Below are 18,560 nucleotides of genomic sequence, written 5' to 3'. Positions count from 1 at the left end.
ACATGAATTTGGGAAGTAGAATTGTTGAGACAGTAATTTCTAATTCTGTTGGGTTGACTAGGTAAATAAAGATAAATAACCTGAGCTAGGGAAGACAGAGACACGTAAGTTTATTAGATGTGAGTTTGGAACTGTTTACAGTGATGATGTCGTGGCTTGAGCTTTTAATTTACACAAATATTGTGGGATCTCAGCCAAAAGAAAATTGAAGAAAAACAAGAGGTTTTTAAAAAAAATTTTTTAACGTTTATTTATTTTTGAGAAAGAGAGACAGAGTGCAAGCGGGGGAGGGGCAGAGAGAGGGAGACAGAGAATCCAAAGCAGGCTCCAGGCTCTGAGCTGTCAGCACAGAGCCCGACGCGGGGCCCGAGCTCAGGAACCTGAGATCGTGACTTGAGCCGAAGTCAGGCACTTAATGGACTGAGCCACCCAGGCACCCCGAAAAATAAGAATTTTAATGGGGCAGTATCTACGTTCTGTTTTTTATAAGTATATACCAGCAGCTCTCAAACTATTTAGTCTCAAGACCCTTACATTCTTAAAACTGGACCCCTTTTGTTTTATGTGAGTTATGTTTATTAGTATTGGCTACACTAAAAATAAAATTGACAAGTTTTTAAAGAACATATTCATTTTAAAATGACAATTATAAACCCAATTATATGTTTATATAAATAACACTTTTTATGAAAAATATGTTTTCCAAAACAGATTTGTGAATTAGAATGGTGTGGTTTTTGCACTTTTATTTTACTTGTTTTTAAATGTTTGTTTATTTTTGAGAGAGAGTGCGCACATGCGGGGGAGGGGCAGAGATAGAGGGAGAGGGAGAATCTTAAGCAGGCTCCGCGCTGTCAGCACAGAGCCTGATGCAGGGCTCAATCCCATGACCGTGAGATCATGACCTGAGCTAAAAGTCAAGTGTCAGGTGCTTAACCCACTGAACCACCCAGGCGCTCCAGCACTTTTAAATCTCTCTTTAGTGTCTGACTTAACAGCCTCCAAGACATTGCATTGTACCCTCATGAAGGACTGACTCAAAATGACAGACTACGTGTTAGTATTATTATTAAATAACTGTGGGCTCGCAGCCCTCCTTCAAAAGGATCTCAGAACTCTTCTGGGTTCAGGGTGCCTGGGTGGCTCAGTCAATTAAGTCTTCAACTTTGGCTCAGGCCATGATCTCATGGTTTGTGGGTTCAAGCCCCGCGATGCTCCACGCTGACAGTGTGGAGCCTGTTTGGGATTCTATCTCTCCCTCTCTCTCTGCTCCTTCCCAGCTCGTGCTCAATCTCTCAAAAGTAAACATTTAAAAAAAAAAAAAAAGAAAGGAAGAAATCCTCTGGGTTCTGTAGACCACACTTTGAGAACCACTAGTATTTGTAATGAAATAAACATGAACTGGGAGATGTGGCTACCCATTCCCTCATTGGTCCCAGTTTCCACCGGTACCTCTCACCTTTTACGTATCCTATAACGATGCTAGTGTTATGCTATAAGTTTATGTATTCCTTTTTTATTTTCAAAATTTTATATACATTTTAGTTAACTAGCATATAGTGTAATATTGGTTTCAGAAATTTGTGTATTCCTGAAAAACTTTATGTTTTGCAAAATGGCATACTAAAAATAACAGGGCTGCTTTATTAGGGAAAATAGAGTTGGGGCAAAACACTAAGAATAAGAACCTGTACATCTCATGTAGTTTCAGTCAAGTGGTGGCTGGTTAGCAGTCATGGAAGGCTCAGCTAGGCTGGACATCACAGTGGCTCACTCAGAAAGTATCGAATGGAACAGCTGCAAGAAACCTCTTTAGTCTGGTAGCGTCCGGGTAGTGAGACTTTGTATATGACAGCTTGAGGCTTCAGAAGTGAATGTCCAGTAGACACGGTGGGAACACCATTGCCTTTTATGATTTAACTTTGAAAATCTCACACAGTGTCATTTCTGCTGTTGTCTGTTGTACCGAGCACTCATAAGCTTGCCCACATTTCGAGGGGAGGGGACATAGACTCCACCTCTTGATGGAAGGAGTGTCAGAACGTTTGTGGATATGCTTTGGAACCTGCACAGACCCTCCTAGAAACTCAAGAACAGTTGACTGGCATTGGTGTCCAACACTGCAGTCAGCCATTGTTTGCAGCCTTAAATCTTAAGGCTAATGCCCTGTCCTTTGATATGTAGGTTTGAGGGTATTTGCCTCTAGTAGAGATCAGTGTCATCAAAAATAAAGTCTGACTCATCATGGACCCTGCTTCATCTTTTCTCTTCTTTTCTTTTTTTTTTTTTAAAGCCCAGGAGGATAGTTTTTTGAAATTTCTTCATTTACACTTGCACCTTCATTTGATGGCTTAATGTTGTGGTAAACAGTGTTTTTAAAGTACCACCTGCACTCAAGCCACTTCTAAAGCTTTCTCTTTTAATAGTGAGAAAGCTTTTCCCTGAATGCTTCTTTGTCTCATGTACATGAACGAACACACTGGGAGAAATCACCACCAGGTGGTGTGATTTTTCAGTGTTACCCTAATATTATTTCGTTCTTTACCAGGCATGGTTGAGTCAGTTCACGTTATCAAAAATAAGTATAACAGAACAGAATGTATGCATTTTTGGCACAGAGTGGCTCCCTTTGTGTATTTTCCTTTACTGTATAATAGGCATTTATATGTGTATATTAACATTCATGGTTGTGTATTTTGAAGGAGTAGTTTTGAGTGTATGTAGGTTTTTTTTTTTTAAGATTTTATTATTTTTTTAAGTAACCTCTGCACCCAATGTGTGACCCCGAGATTAAGAGTCACATGCTGTACCCATTGAGCCAGCCAGGTGCTCCACGTGTATGTGGTTTTTGACTTACATGCTAACTTCAGAACTTAGCCCCCATGTAAAATGCAACTCTGATGTAGCTTAAGGTGCTTCTTAGCTATCCAGATAAAGATGTCTTAAAGACCATTCAGAATGCTGGGTCTGGGGTCAGGACAGAGTCCTGGCCTAGAGATGAAACATTTTAGAGGTAATGCATGTGACTCATGAATATGGATGAGATTTTGAAAAGTTAAGTGGAAGACCATCGAAGAAAACAGTCATGGGGAAGGTATGATGTGAGCTGGGTTTTAAATTTGGAAGGGTTTCAGTAGGGTAGAAAGCATCCTAGGCAGAAGGAAAGTATGACATTGAGAATAAAAATAGCACAGTTATTCACTATCCAGAACATATCTCTAGGTTTATTGCATACACCTTTATATAACCATTTGCCCATAAGTATGTAATTTTATACAAATGGAGTTGTTCCACAGTACTGAGTTAAATTTGTATCAGTGTTTCGTGGAAGTCTTCCTTGTCAGTAATCGAGATATTGTCTCCTCTTTTACAAAATTAATAATACCTAAAACTCCGTGATACTTTTTCTCAGGCTTTGTAACTAAAAGCTTTACACATCTTTATTACCTGTATTTTCCCATCACACTGTTGGGTTCAGTACAGTTATTCCTGTCTTCTAGTTGAAACCAGAAACAGCTTTTGTAAGTAATTCAGGGTCGCAGCATGTGGTGGAACCATGATTTCTTCTCAGATACATGGGATGTGTCATAATTTCTTTAATCCTCTAATGGTTAAGATTTAGGTTATTTTCAGTTTTTTACTGTGCTAAAAATGCTCCAGTGAAATATCTACCTACGTCTGTTTTTATTTCTGTCATTTTTCATTAAGATAAATTGTTAGGAGTGAGGTTATTTACTTAAACTTTTTAAGGGATTAAAACTTAAAAATTTTTTAGCATGGAATGTTATAAGACAATGTGTATAATTTTGTGGGAAGACATTTAACATGAATTAACTATTTCACTTTTGGTTTTCTGTCTCTGTAGCCAACTATTCCTTTTAAGGAAAGACCAGGTCCTTCTTTGGATAATACTTGTGCTACATTTGAGGATTCCTTGGTCCTTTACAACAGAGTGGCTGCTCAAGGGGATGTGGTTCGTGAATTAAAAGCCAAGAAAGCAGCCAAGGAAGATATAGATGCGGCTGTAAAACAACTTTTGGCCTTGAAAGCTGAATATAAGGAGAAAACTGGCCAGGAGTACAAGCCTGGAAATCCTGCCGCACTGGTACAGAATGTTTCTTCTGTATCAGTAGCACGTCCTCTGGAGAGTAAATCTCTGTATGATGAAGTTGCTGCCCAAGGAGAGGTGGTTCGTAAACTGAAAGCTGAAAAAGCCCCCAAGGTCAGTATGCTGGAATGAGTCGAGACAGCATTGTGAGGAAGCTCATGAATTCGGATGGTCTAGGATGGTCGCGTCTCATCTTCTGTGAAGACATACTGTGTATAGACTGTCTGCTTGAATATTTTGGCGGAACAGTCAACACCTACTGATGCCTGCTGTGTGCCAAGCTCGAGATACTAGCAAGCAGCAGCTCACCATCTAGTTGGGAGAGGTGTCAGGGAAGAAACATACACGCCGTATCCCATGTGACGCGACGGTAGTCCTGTATGACGTGTAAACTGTTCTCCCAAGTGTTTGTGGTTGTTAAGTGGCAGGGAAGGAGGAAGCAGTTCATAAAGGATATTTAAAATAGTCCTGAGGTAGAGGAAGCCCTTTATGGATGAATAAAGTTCAGGGAAGGTACTCTTTAAGCGTAGATCCGTGCTTCTCAAGCTTCATTGTACATCAGAATTACTAGGGAGCTTGCTAAAACACCGATTGCAGGGTCCCACCTCTTGAACTTCTCCTCAGTAAGTTCACAGTATGCAGAGAGTGTGCACTTGTAAACAGTTGTCCAGGGGATGCTCGTGCTGCTGGCCTGGGGCCGGGTGTGGAAGACACACACTGGCAGAGGCAGAGAGGTATGAAGGTTCAAGGTGTATTCAGGGAGTAATGGGTTGTCAAGAGGTTTTGGACCAGTGACTATTTCTCATTCTTCTCAGGGGAACCCTAAAGTGATACTAAGTTTTGACTAAAGTATACATATTATTCTTGTTTTAATGATATCTTTAGGCAAAACATTTAGCCAAATGGATGGTAGCACTGAGTATGGAACAGGATTGTTTGCTGTGAGAGATGAAAGGAATGGCATCTGTGGTAGAAAAGGGCCATATTTAATAATCAAGATGTACAGTTCTGTTCAAACAGTAGTGTAGTTCTAAAACATGACCCAACGAGTAGTGCTGTAACTGGATATAATTCAGTCCCTCTTAAACTTCCAAAATTATAGACTCTGGGCTGTGACAAGAACACAGAGAGGTATGGGGAACTCTCGGACTTGACTTCTGGTACTGGAGGGGATATGTTGTCCCATCAGTGTCCTGGGCTTTGGTTGGAGAAGAATGGAATAGGAGGTTCCTCACCTCATTAACAGTTGCTAGGCCTCTGACTGGAAACTGTCCCCCTAAGATTCTTTCTTTCATGGACATTTGACCTCTGCTGAAGAGAGAAAATGCTTTAGGGAAGTCTTAAGGTTTTGGTCCAGAAGTTAATGTTTTTCTCTCTATTGTGAAGTGTGATAAATCTTTTTTCTCTTTAGTGAGCCTGTTGGAAGTCCTGCAGAGCCATGACGATCTTAAAATAGCTCTGCTCCTAGGAATAAATCCTGGAGCTTAGGACATAAATCCTTGATCTCTCCCACCCTCTGGCAAGGTTAGGAGTATTTCCACTCTGTACATGATCCACTCTATAGATCAGACACAAGCTATGGACCCCTCTCTAGATGTCATTTGAGGGGAAGAGCGTTGGTCTTTAAATTCCTTCATTCTGAGGGGCTCCTGGGCGGCTCGGTCGGTTAAGTGTCTGACTTCGGCTCAGGTCATGATCTCACGGTTTGTGAGTTCAAGGCCCGCATCGGGCTCTGTGCTGACAGCTCAGAGCCTGGAGCCCGCTTCCGATTCTGTGTCTCCCCCCTCTTTGCCCCTCCCCTGCTCATGCTGTGTCCCTCAATAATAAATAAACGTTAAAAAAAAATTAAATTCCTTCATTCTGAGTAGAGTATATTGAGATTCTGTGCTGATTATTGGACAGCTAATTATGTGTGGGGTAGTAACAGCAGTAACCGTTATATGTAGGGCAACAGCCAGCTACACCTCCCATCTCATTGAGTAATGGATTATGGCATATTTTCCTGACACAGCATTGTCAAGCTTATGAAAAGTCCGCCTATGGGTAAAAAAATCTGTGTCTTTGGTAATTAGTCAGATACTTTTACTAGGTGCTTTTTGATCATGGTGAATGGGATACTGAAATTAAGCTGACTTTAGTTTAACCTTGTTTTAATTGAATGCTTAAAATGCACCATAGCAGTGTTTTAAAATACTGCTTGTATTTTTTCTTCTCTAAATGCTAACAGTGGCACATAGTGCTCTTTCCTGTTCCAGAGAATCAGCCCAATTGCTAGGAACGGACGGTGTTATTTAGACCACATCTGGCACTGTGGACTACACACTGGTGCTGTTCTTGCATTGACTCCTCCCCACAGCTTTGTTCAAGAGTGTCCAGATAATGCTCCCCTTTTTATTGGCTTGTTTTAGTAACCAGTAAGAAACTGGATCTGAGAGTAACTTCCTGAAGTTTACAAAGCCTGGATTCTAATTTTGCAGTCAAATTCCAAGTTATTTCCCTTCAGAGGTGATGGGAGTGGTGTATTGCATTAGGAACACTAGAGAGTTCTGGTTTTACCAGTTTATTAATTTATTAAGCAAGTCCGTACACATTTTACATTAATAACTTGTCTAAGCCTCTTATTTCCATTTCCTACACAAGTAGCTTCTATTAAGTCATGTTCAGTGGCTAAGTAAGCGATAGTTACAAGCTTCAATTAGACTTTTCTTTTTCTGTTTGTCCGTCCATCTGTTCTCCTCCCCTGCCTCCCTCCCCCCACTTGAGGATCAGATACGTGATTCTGTGTAGGAACTTGTAAGCATAAAGGCAGAGTATAAGCAACGGGTAGGCAAGGAATGAAAACCTGGAAGAACCTACCTTCAGTTTCTCCTTCAAGTCCACCTTCTGCTCCTCTTTTCCTTTTTCTCCTGCTCAGTAGGTTGTTACAAAACAGCGGGTCAGGCAGATACAGTGCGAGTTGCATGTCTGAGAATACACCAAAGATAAAATAATTCTGCATGCTGAGTTATTTAAAAATGGAAGTCACTTTTCAGATTTGAAATACTAACTTTTAAAGCTCTAAAGTTATAGCTTCAAAAAATAAAACTTTGATAAATAATAAAACACATTTCTCTAATTTGAAATCTAAATGAATGCAGTTTGAACATGAAATTACAGTGTTGCTTGAAATGAGAGTCAGAAAATTAAGGGCTTTATGGAATACTTAACAACACTTTAAACTCTGGGACCGGGTTTGGCAAACTGTAGTCTGCACCTGTGTTTTGTAAGTGAAATTTTACTGGGACACAACCATGCGTTTTAGTTTACATATTGTCTAAGACTGTTTATGGGCTATAATTGCAGAGTTGAGTGGTTATAACAGACTCTCAAAAACCTACAGTATTTTTTATTGACCTGGCCCTTTACTGGAAAGTCAGCTGACCCATCTCTTTAGAGGACAGTTTTGAGAAGCTTTATGGTAATGACTTTTTTAATTGAAATAATAAATGGCAGCAAAATCAAATGATTATCATGTTAAATAAAAACAATTTAGGGGCACCTGGGTGACTCAGTTGGTTAAATGTCCGACTTTATCTCAGGTTATGATCTCACAGTTTGTGGGTTCAAGCCCACATTGGGCTGGCTGCTGTCAGCACAGACCTGTCTTGGATCCTTTGTCCTCCTCTCTCTCTACCCCTCCCCTGCCCATGCTCTCTCTCTCAAAAATAAAAGAAAAACTTAAAAAAACAAAAACAATTCACAGTTGTTGCATCTTGTCATTGACAGCCTCTTTTTGTCCGATCCCGTCCCAGTGGACAGATGTTGATCATCTTTTACTTCTGCACTTACAGCATTTCAGTTCATGGCACGTTATTTATGCCCCCAGTAATTCATCTTCAATATCCCACCCATCTGTGCTCTTTTATATTTTACACCAGTGTTTGTGGTTTTAAAACCCAAATCATAGCTTATCTGTATTTAGCTTAAGGAAAGGAAACCCCATCGTTCTACCCCTTTGTCTGGTAAACAGGCTATTCTAGGAAACCACTGCCCCTCACCCCTACCCCAAATAGCCTTAAGAATTCTAAGGCCAAAAAATAAAGATTGAAGGGGGAGAATATAAGAAGAAACAAACCCATCCTTTTTCTTGACAGAGTTTGAGCTTCTTGTTTAGGATTTGTATGTGGTGGGTTTCTGCTATATCTGTATTTGGTACTTGATGCAAACTTGCTTTTGCTCTAAACAAGTATAAAACCTATCCATCTTGTCTGTGAGACCGGACACTTCACAAGACTGGCTACAGCTTAGGGATCTTCTAGGAAAATCTGAGGAGTTTGTATTGACTGATTTGTGTCAGAGAAAAGTAGCAGATACATTGTGATTTAGGTAAATGAACTATTAGCTGAGAAACAGCAGAACAGGTGTTCCAACCCGACTCTAGTCTGGGTCCTCTGTTGTGCTGGACTGGCTCCTGGGATTGGGGTTCCATAATTGGGCTGGTTGGGATTTCCTTACAAGGTTGGGATTTAAATAAATTTAAGTAGATTTAAATAAAATTTATTTAAGCTAAATACAGGTTTCTAATTAGTTGACTTAGGAAAAAAAAGACCCTTCTTTGAAAACCTGTGAACTTTTAGTTCGCTAAATCTCCTAGCAGACTTTTTTGTATGAGACCGGCTTCATTTCTTTCTCTCCTCAACTTGGGAGGATTCCTGCTTTGGATTGTCATCCGTCCCCCCCCCCCACCAAGTGAGAATCTGCTTCCGGAGTCATTATCACTGATGTGTGCAGGTGTAGTTCTCTCAAATTATGTTAGAAAGGAACAAAAAGTGGGAGAATGTTTATTATAGAATTGGAAAACATTTTTTTAAAAAACTGTTTTCGCTGATAATTAAAGTGCTCAGGCCCTTTCGAAAGGTTCTGTTCTTAAAATTTTAAATTGGTAAAGTTCTAGGTTTTTCTTACTAAAGTTCTTTCTAGAACTTTCTAGAAAGTTTCCATCTAGTAGCTGCTGCCCACATGGCTGTTTGGGTCCTTCTCAATCTGCACACAGCCCTATGAGTCAGCTCTCATCTGCAGATCATGTTTACTTCCTCCAATTCCCATCTTAAACTTTCCACAGAAGTGTTCGTGTGTAGGCTGTTCCTTTCTCATTCATCTGCATCAACAATTATTTACTGAAAACTTTTCGTGTTTGATTTGGCACACGTTAGATAAGTTTAAAATGATCTTTGTCGGGGCGCCTGGGTGGCTCAGTCGGTTAGGCGTCCGACTTCAGCTCAGGTCACGATCTCGCGGTCCGTGAGTTCGAGCCCTGCATCGGGCTCTGGGCTGATGGCTCGGAGTCTGGAGCCTGCTTCCGATTCTGTGTCTCCCTCTCTCTCTGCCCCTCCCCTGTTCATGCTCTGTCTCTCTCTCTCTCAAAAATAAATAAACGTTAAAAAAAAAAAATTTTAAATGATCTTTGTCTACTAGGAACTTAAAATTTATCAGCATACGCTTTGTAGGGTTCTGTTGTTTACTCTTGTATGGAGTAATACCATCCAATTTCCCTTTGTAAATGCCTCTTATTCCAGAAAACTAGAATATTAAAAGATATTTTTTCCTCATTGTAGGAGTCATCATTAAGTAGAATCAAAGATATCTTTTGAAAATGCCGTTTTCGTGGCATGGCAGGAGTGAACGGGACACTTAGATCATCGTTTCATACCTTCTGTGATGCTTGGCAAACTGTGAGGGTCAAGATCACAGACTCTAGAATAAACCCTAGATGAAATCCTGGCTCCACTGCCACTTAGTGTGTAACTTTGGGTAAGGTGCTTAGTCTTTCTAAGCTTTACTACTTGTATAAAATGAGTCAGGGTTATTTCGAGAAATAAAATGATCCACGTAAAGCACTAAGCATAACGTCTAGTACGCAGTAAATAAATAGGCCATCAAATGATAGTGCTAATTTTTTTATATTGATAATTCTAATTCAAGAATCTTTAGATACCTTCTAAGTCATCAGATAAAACTGCATAGGGAGTAGTATAATTTCGTTGTTTTGAAAAATAACCTGAATAGAAAACTTGGTTACCCACAGTATTCCATTTCTCAGTTGGAGGGGATATAAGTGTATATAATTTAGTCTATTTTTAGAATATCCTATAATAATGAAGTGATGGACACGTTAGAATTTTCTTCTTTATAATATTTTGAATTGTAATCTTGCCCAACAAGGTTTTTTTTTTTTCTTCATGAAGTGTGTGCCATTTGACTTCAGACTCTGGTCAGTACTTGCTTATGGTGTAGATTGGAACTTCTTTCAAAGGCCTCTTTTTGTAGAAGTGGTTGCAGGAAAGTCCCTTAACTTTTTTCCCATTTTCTTTCTTTTAGCTGATGGAAGTTTCTTTTTCTTGCTTCTTTTATCACTAAGTGTGTCTTACTTCTTATGGACAGGTAGATTCTGCTGTGAAAATGCTTTTAACTCTTTTTTTTTTAGTTTTAAGTTTATTTATTTATTTTGAGAGAGATCATGAGCAGAGAGAGAGGGAAAGAAGGAGAATCCCAAGCGGGCTCTCCATCACCAGTGTGGAGCCCAACATGGGGCACGAACTCGTGAACTGTCAGATCATGACCTGAGCCCAAACCAAAAGTCAGACGCTTAACTGACCGAGCCACCCAGGTGCCCCCAAAATGCTTTTAATTCTAAAGACAGAATGTAAGCAAGAGACAGGTCAGGGGTACAAATCAGGCAAGCTGCCGGCTTCTCTTTGTGTGATTTCTCCTCTTCTGTTTACTCCTTCTGTGTGGTACCTGGTGTGACAGACTCTACTTCAGTACCAAAACGTTGTATCATAAGTGACGAGGAAATGTCACTTGTTGATTCATAGATGCAAATTCTTTAAAGGTGTCCCGGTGCTTCCTGTACGCTTTTGACCCCAGTTGTGGTAGTCTTCCTGGTTTCTGTTGTGTTGCTTTTAGCTGTCTGGAGCATTGTCATAATGTAGCCGTGAAGCTTGGATAGGGTAATTTTTTTTTTTTTTTTTAACGTTTATTTATTTTTGAGACAGAGAGAGACAGAGCATGAAGTGGGGAGGGTCAGAGAGAGGGAGACACAGAATCCGAAACAGGCTCCAGGCTCCGAGCTGTCAGCACAGAGCCCGACGCGGGGCTCGAACTGACGGACCGCGAGATCGTGACCTGAGCCGAAGTCAGCCGCTCAACCGACTGAGCCACCCAGGCGCCCCTGGATAGGGTAATTTAGAGGCCCTTTTTCTCTCTGATTGATTGATGCCTTGCCTTTTCAGTGGTATCTTGGTCTGTGTTTAGACAGTACTACCGTTCAGGTAAGGCGTCCAGCTTGGGCCCTTTGCCTGTGTTGTCCTCTGCCGGCATCACAAGTGTCTCAGTTGGGCTGAGTGTTTCATTCTTTTTCATTCTGATTATGTTGAAGTATCAGAGGATGATGTATATAGGTTAATGTCTAATTAAAACCTCAGCACACCTACCCATTGTATTATAAATTTTTAAAAGAATAATGTAACTGTTCTTTACTTGGGCCCGAGCTGGTTTGTTTGTTTTAATGCTGTATTTAGTGTTTGTTTACTAGGCTAATGAAAATAAGGTTTGTATAGCAAAGCCATTGAGCTGATCTTTGTTCTGATTTTGTAAATGCTGACTCCACTACTTATAGACCCAGGGCTTGGACACTGCCAGTTTGCTTGGATATTCTATTATTTATTTGTCTGTTTACATGTGTAAAATGAGAAATTATGGTACTATATGTGTATGTGTGTTTACTTTTATGACTTGTATAAAGGATTATCATTTGATTTATGTTTTCAACATTTTTTTTAGCTTTGATCTGTTATTTTATGATTGAGCTCCTTTGTTGCTTGGGTTTCTCCGTGATTATTTATAGGAATACTTTGATAGAACAAATGATTTTTAATAATCATTGAAATTTTCAGAAATGTCACAAAGTTTCAAATAATTGTTTTTTGTCTTTTATTTCAGGCTAAAGTAAATGAAGCTGTAGAATGCTTACTCTCCCTGAAAGCTCAGTACAAGGAAAAAACTGGGAAGGAGTACATTCCTGGTCAGCCCCCATTATCTCAAAGTTCAGACTCAAGTGCGACCAACAGCTCCGAGCCTAGGGGTCCAGAAACACCAGAAGCCAAAGTTCTTTTTGACAAAGTAGCTTCTCAAGGAGAAGTAGTTCGAAAACTTAAAGCTGAAAAAGCTTCTAAGGTTCGTGGGATATTTAGTTTGTATTTTTGTTTTTTACATTACAGGCTATTTTCTTTGCCCAAAACACTTTCTCGCCCATCAAATCTAAGTTCTGCTCACGTATTTCAGTTCTCAACTCTGTGTAGTAGAGAAGCCTTCGCTGACCATTTCTCTCCCCAACTAGATTTGACTGGACAGTCTCTTATATAAGACTCTGCCTTTCTCTGGCATAGTACTTAAACCCTGTGTATTTTAGCTGTTGGTTCAATTGTCCGTTTCTCTCTAGGTTGTGAGATCCTGGAGAATGGGGCCCTAGACTCTAGCAGTGCCTGGCTCATTGTAGGCCCTTGATGTCTGCTCTTTGTTTTACTCCTTCTCCTAAAGCTGAATTAGTCTCAAATGGCAGGTTTTATTTATTTTGAGCTCTGGTGTAATTTGTGCTAATTATATTCACTTCCTAGGAGTAGGATTTTTTGGGTACAGATTTGTGAGTGGGAAACAGTAAGTCATTACAGGTTTTGAAGTTTAACCAGTAGTACAGAAACTTGATTACTGTTATTTTTTTTTTTTTTTTTTTTTTTTTCGTTTTTTTTTTATTTATTTTTGGGACAGAGAGAGACAAAGCATGAACGGGGGAGGGGCAGAGAGAGAGGGAGACACAGAATCGGAAACAGGCTCCAGGCTCCGAGCCATCAGCCCAGAGCCTGACGCGGGGCTCGAACTCACAGACCGCGAGATCGTGACCTGGCTGAAGTCGGACGCTTAACCGACTGCGCCACCCAGGCGCCCCGATTACTGTTATTTTTATGATTGTGAAATGCTCAACATGTATAGTTTAATGGCTCCTGACTTAAATTGCAGTGGAGTGCTTGTTACATACTAGTGCTTTCTTACAGAACTTTCTCTGATGGCGGGCATGTTGTGTAGCAGCTCTGTCCAGTACAGCAGTCACTGGCCGTGTGTCGCCATTGAAGACTTGAAATACGGCTGTTGTGACTGAAGAACTGAGTTTCAAATTTTATTTACTTCACATTTAAATAGCCGCGTGTGGCTGGTGACTGCCGTTCGGATAGTGCAGTTATAATACTGTTTTTCAGTCCCTCTTTTGCATAATTCTGTTCCTGTTTATCATATTTTTTTGTTCTCAGTAGTTAGCATATTTAATGTTCGCCACCCCTACCCTATTCCCCTCTACCTTTACTTGTGTTTTCAAATCTGCTTTCGAAGCTTCGGAGATGGGTGCTTAGTCAGTGATTTGAATTAAATACTATCTTCTCTCTTCCTCTTTTGTTAAACTGAAGGAGCAGGTAGATACGGCTGTCCAAGAACTCCTTCGGCTGAAGGCACAGTACAGATCTCTGACAGGAGTGGAGTATAAGCCTGTCTCTGCCACTGGGGCTGAGGACAAAGATAAGAGAAAGAAAGAAAAAGAAAATAAATCTGAAAAGCAGAATAAACCTCAGAAACAAAGTGATGGCCCAAAGAAAGACTCCTTAAAAAACCGAGGAAGTGGACTGTCATCAAGTGGAGCAGGAGAAGGGCAAGGGCCCAAGAGACAGACCAGGTAACAAAGCGTGGCAGCTTCAGTAGGAGCGAAGCAAGGCTCTGAATGAATTCAGCTCTTAAATGGCTTTTTTAAAAACCAAATTTTGCTTCGTTTAACTGTCCCATGAGGTTGGAGAACGCTGGAAGTATAGTGCCTGCAGACAGCTGTTGTCGATCTTCTGTTTATTTAAATAGGCAACAGATTCGTTTGCTTGGTTCAGGAATCTCAATGTAAAAAAGCTCAGTGAAGCCTCACTCTTACACTTTTTGTCCTTTCTTCCCAGTTTCTCCTACCGCCATAACGAGTTGGTAACCACAGCTGGTCTCTTCTGTAACCACTGACAGGTGTTCGTTTGGTCACACAGTAAAAACAAATATATGTAAACAATCCTTTTTTCCTCCCTTTTAACACAATTGGTAGCCTGACAGTAGTCATTGCTTTTTACCTTAAGCAAATTTTTTGAATGAAAATCTTTTATGGAATGACAACATCATTCTCAATAGGATTTTAAATTTGGTTGGTTAAATACGAAACGAAGGTGTTTTAAAGACAAAACAGTGGCATAGGTGGTGTTTCAGTATGTTCCAGTTCGTAGGAATAATGTGATGCCCCTGTCTGTAATCCCTATGGCAAAATTAGAGTGAACTTTGTGCCAGCTTCCTTTCATGGCTTAATAAGAGGAGAAAGCTGCCATTAGCAACTGCTATTGTGAGGTCTTTTGGTTTTAGATTTGTTTAGCTGATTTTAAAATTCTGCCTCTTAGTTCTCACGTCATACATGCAGTATCTCCTTAAACAGAATATAACGGTGGTTTTTCTTGCCTTTTGACTGGGTGGTCAGATTTATAGATTATAAAATAATAGAAGAGAGAACAGAATCTCTCACCTTTTACCTCTTTGTGAAAGGGTCAGGTTTCATGTAGGCATCTTGTTGAGCTGTGTCAAAAGTGAAATAGCAGGAGAAGTCAGATATAAATACATTAAGATTTTAACCAGTATGCTTTGTTGGTAACTCTAAAACGTAACTAATGGGTGAATTTTCCTATGTGGATCATAAGCCACAGTGCTTGAATAATTACTGATGTTCCAAGAAAAGGATTCTCATCTGGAATAGTTTTTTTTTTTTTTTTAATCGCAGATCTAACTTATTTTAGAAGCATCTGTCTGTGCAACTTTTTTTTTTTTTTTTAAACATTGATTTATTTTTGAGAGACAGAGACAGCATGAGCAGGGGAGGGGTAGAGAGAGAGGCAGACACAGAATCCAAAGCAGGCTCCAGGCTCTGAGCTGTCAGCACAGAGCCTGACTCGGGGCTCAAACCCATAAACTGCGAGATCATGACCTGAGCTGAAGTCAGATGCTTAACCAACTGAGCCACCCAGACACCCCTGCAACTTTTATTTACTGCAATTAAAAAAAATTTGTAGGGACACCTGGGTGGCTCTGTCCATTGAGTGTCCGACTCTTTGATTTCTGCTACGTCATGATCCCAGGGCCTTGGGATTGAGCCTCGTGTCAGGCTCCATGCTGAGCTGGGAGCCTGCTTAAGAGTCTGTCTCCCTCTGCCTCTCTCCCCCACTCATGTGCTCTGTCTCTTAAAAAAAAAAAAAAAAAAAAAATTGTAGACCATGTAAAGCTTATTTATACACAGACAGCTATTGGTTTTATACTTTTTGTATGTTACTTTCAGTGGGACACTGATCTTGCTAATTATAATTTTTTTTCTGGATTGAGGTTGGTCAAAGATTCTTCTTTTTAGTGAGAGAATCCCATGTAAGTAGATTCTTTATTACAGATACATTACCTTATAAATTATAAAGGACTTTGTGAAAGAGATGTCTGCATTAAAATCATAGCTGTTCTTGGGCTTGACTTTCCTAGTTCTTTGTGGACAGTACCTTACCACCTTTAAGAGATGGTGAAATTGTTTTCTAGGTTAAAAACTTTATTTTGGGAATGAATGTACAAGAGAGATACATATGGAAATAACTCATACTGAAGAGAAACTAATCTGTTTTGAGGCTTATTTTCATTCAACCTACAAGCAATTGATGAACGAAGGGATTCATATTTTATTTTTCATGCCTGCAGGTTGGGCCTTGAGGCAAAAAAAGAAGAAAATCTTGCAGATTGGTATTCTCAAGTGAGTATTTTATTCAGTTGATTTTTATGTTTTCAATTTCTCAAAGACTACGTTGTATTTAGGTTCTAACGTTCAGACAAAGTAATAATGTGTAATGTTGTTAGTAATATATAGTATAGTCCTTTAACGTGTCCCAGTTTTCAAAGCATGTTCACATAAAGCATTGAATTGAGAAGTAGCCCTATGAGATAGTCATTATTCAAGGTTGTTTGTTTTTTTTAACGTTTATTCATTTTTGAGAGACAGAGTGTGAGTGGGGGAGGAACAGAGAGGGAGGGAGACACAGATTCCGAAGCAGGCTCTAGACTCTGAGCTGTCAGCACAGAGCCCGAGGCAGGGCTTGAACTCACAAACCGTGAGATCATGACCTAAGCTGAGGTTGGATGCTTAACCGACTGAGCCACCCAGGTGCCCCATGGGGCACTTAGGCTTTAAAAAAAAATTTTTTTTAATGTTATTTATTTTTGAGAGAGACAGAGACAGAATGTGAGTGGGTTAGGGGCAGAGAGAGAGAGGGAGACACAGAAGCAGAAGCAGGCTCCAGGCTCCGATCCGTCAGCACAGGACCCGACGCGGGGCTTGAACTCACGAACTGCGAGATTATGACCCGAACCGAAGTGGGATGCCTAACCGACGGAGCCACCCAGGCGCCCCTGTTGTTATTTTTTAATGGTGAGGTAAAGGGATTAATCCAAAGTCACAAAGACAGTAAACAGGAGAAGCAAGATTGGAATTCAGATCTTAAGAGTTTAGGGCTTGGTGTTTCTCAGCCGAGGAAAGTCCATTTTACGGGCACAGTAACAGTGGAAGCCTTCAGATTTGAAGCTTGGTTATCATTCACTTGGCACTTGTAGTGTAATTTTGGTTTAATTTAGGCTTCACAGACTGTATTTTTCTTTTAAAAAGGTCATCACAAAGTCAGAAATGATTGAATACTATGATGTAAGTGGCTGCTATATTCTCCGTCCCTGGGCATATTCCATTTGGGAATCCATCAAGGACTTTTTTGATGCTGAGATCAAGAAACTTGGTGTTGAAAACTGCTATTTCCCCATGTTTGTGTCTCAAGGTGCATTAGAGAAAGAGAAGACTCATGTTGCTGACTTTGCCCCTGAGGTAAGTCAGCTTGCTTTATTTATTTTTACAGTTTCCTCATCAACTCGAAAGTGTATTTTCAGTTCACACTTGAATGGTAATTTAAATGACAAGTTACAACAACCGGTTCAGATAAATACACAGCCATTTTTAAAAGTATATATATATATATATATATATATATATATATTTCTGTCTTCAGGGCAAGTTACAGTTCTGTTTGTTACATTAACTGGCTCTTACTTTTTGCTAAACATTTATAAGGACAGTAAGTGTCTACTTTTCTTACCATGAACAGCGGCAATTATTTTAACTTGCCTTAATTTCTCTAGCAAAAATTGAAGTAGATATTTGCCTGCATTAGTGCTGTTTTTCTAAACTGCTGTTTAAAAAATGTGTGGAAAATGATTTTCTCTTCTTAGGTTGCTTGGGTTACACGATCTGGCAAAACAGAGTTGGCAGAACCAATTGCCGTTCGTCCTACTAGCGAAACAGGTGAGGACGGGCCTTGGAGCAGGAGGGCACTCACTGGGACACTAGAGGTGGCTTCTAGAGTCGAGTCTCCGTGTCTGTTCTGTGATATTTAGAATTCTTGTTGACGGTACAGAGTTGAACGAATGTTGATAAAGGTGAATGTATACTGAAGTTGCGTAGAATTTTATTCTGTGTGCAATAGTCATTAGGACGAAGGTGGTTTTTTTAAAATAAAAAACACTAATCATTTTTTATGTGATGCTGTAACTTTTCAGAACTTGCCAAGAATTTGATTCTTGGAATATTTTTTTTAATGTTTATTTATTTATTTTGAGAGAGAGTACGAGCAGGGGAGGGGCAGAGAGAGAGGGAGAGAGAATCCCAAGCAGGGTCCTCACTGTCAGTCCGGAGCCCGACATGGGACCTAAACCCACGAACCATGAGGTCATGACCTGAGCCAAAATCAAGAGTCCGACACTTAACCGACTGAGCCACCCATGCGCCTCTCTTGGAATTGATAATAAATTTGCAAGCACTAATGTTTTATGCCATATTTTCTTAGGAATTTTTAGTCATTTTAACACGACATTCATATTTGTATAGGTTTTTATAGGTTCCTAAGTGACTTCATTTCCATGGTGTGTTATTCTTAAAGTAGTGAGTGGGAGAGGTGGAGGCAGCTGTTGTCTCAGTTGTGGAGGTAAAAAGAGGTCTCTGAGGTTGAGTGGTTTTTCTAAAGTTACATGTAGTGAGTAGGAGTGCCACTTGGAGGTTTTGAGTTTTGGGGCTTGTCAGTGTTTTGTGAAGTGATTATCCATCTTTAGAATGAGGGATTGTTTGCTCTTTATTTCATACTTCTAGGGATAACTCTTGTATAATATAAGGATGCATTATTGAAACTATGACCCCAACTGTTTTCAGATAGGCAGAGTTTTATTTTAGTAATTATAGGTAGTCGTGAGTACCTATAATAAGACCGACACCTTCCCTTAAATTAGCAGT

General features: G+C 39.9%; 1 protein-coding gene across 1 annotated transcript in view; it reads left to right on the top strand.

The window, feature by feature from the left end:
• EPRS1 (glutamyl-prolyl-tRNA synthetase 1) overlaps window positions 1–18,560 on the top strand; it is a 72,221-nt gene that overhangs the window by 37,706 nt on the left and 15,955 nt on the right. The window contains exons 18-23 of the mRNA XM_060644380.2: window positions 3,866–4,222; window positions 12,089–12,322; window positions 13,603–13,865; window positions 15,938–15,989; window positions 16,896–17,105; window positions 17,507–17,579. Coding sequence (XP_060500363.1) covers window positions 3,866–4,222; window positions 12,089–12,322; window positions 13,603–13,865; window positions 15,938–15,989; window positions 16,896–17,105; window positions 17,507–17,579 — 1,189 coding nt within the window. The remainder of the gene's footprint in view (window positions 1–3,865; window positions 4,223–12,088; window positions 12,323–13,602; window positions 13,866–15,937; window positions 15,990–16,895; window positions 17,106–17,506; window positions 17,580–18,560) is intronic.

This window comes from Panthera onca, chromosome F1 (genome assembly GCF_046562875.1).
Source record: "Panthera onca isolate mPanOnc1 chromosome F1, mPanOnc1 haplotype 2, whole genome shotgun sequence".
NCBI lineage: Eukaryota > Metazoa > Chordata > Mammalia > Carnivora > Felidae > Panthera > Panthera onca.
This window is presented reverse-complemented; position numbering and strand designations above follow the sequence as displayed.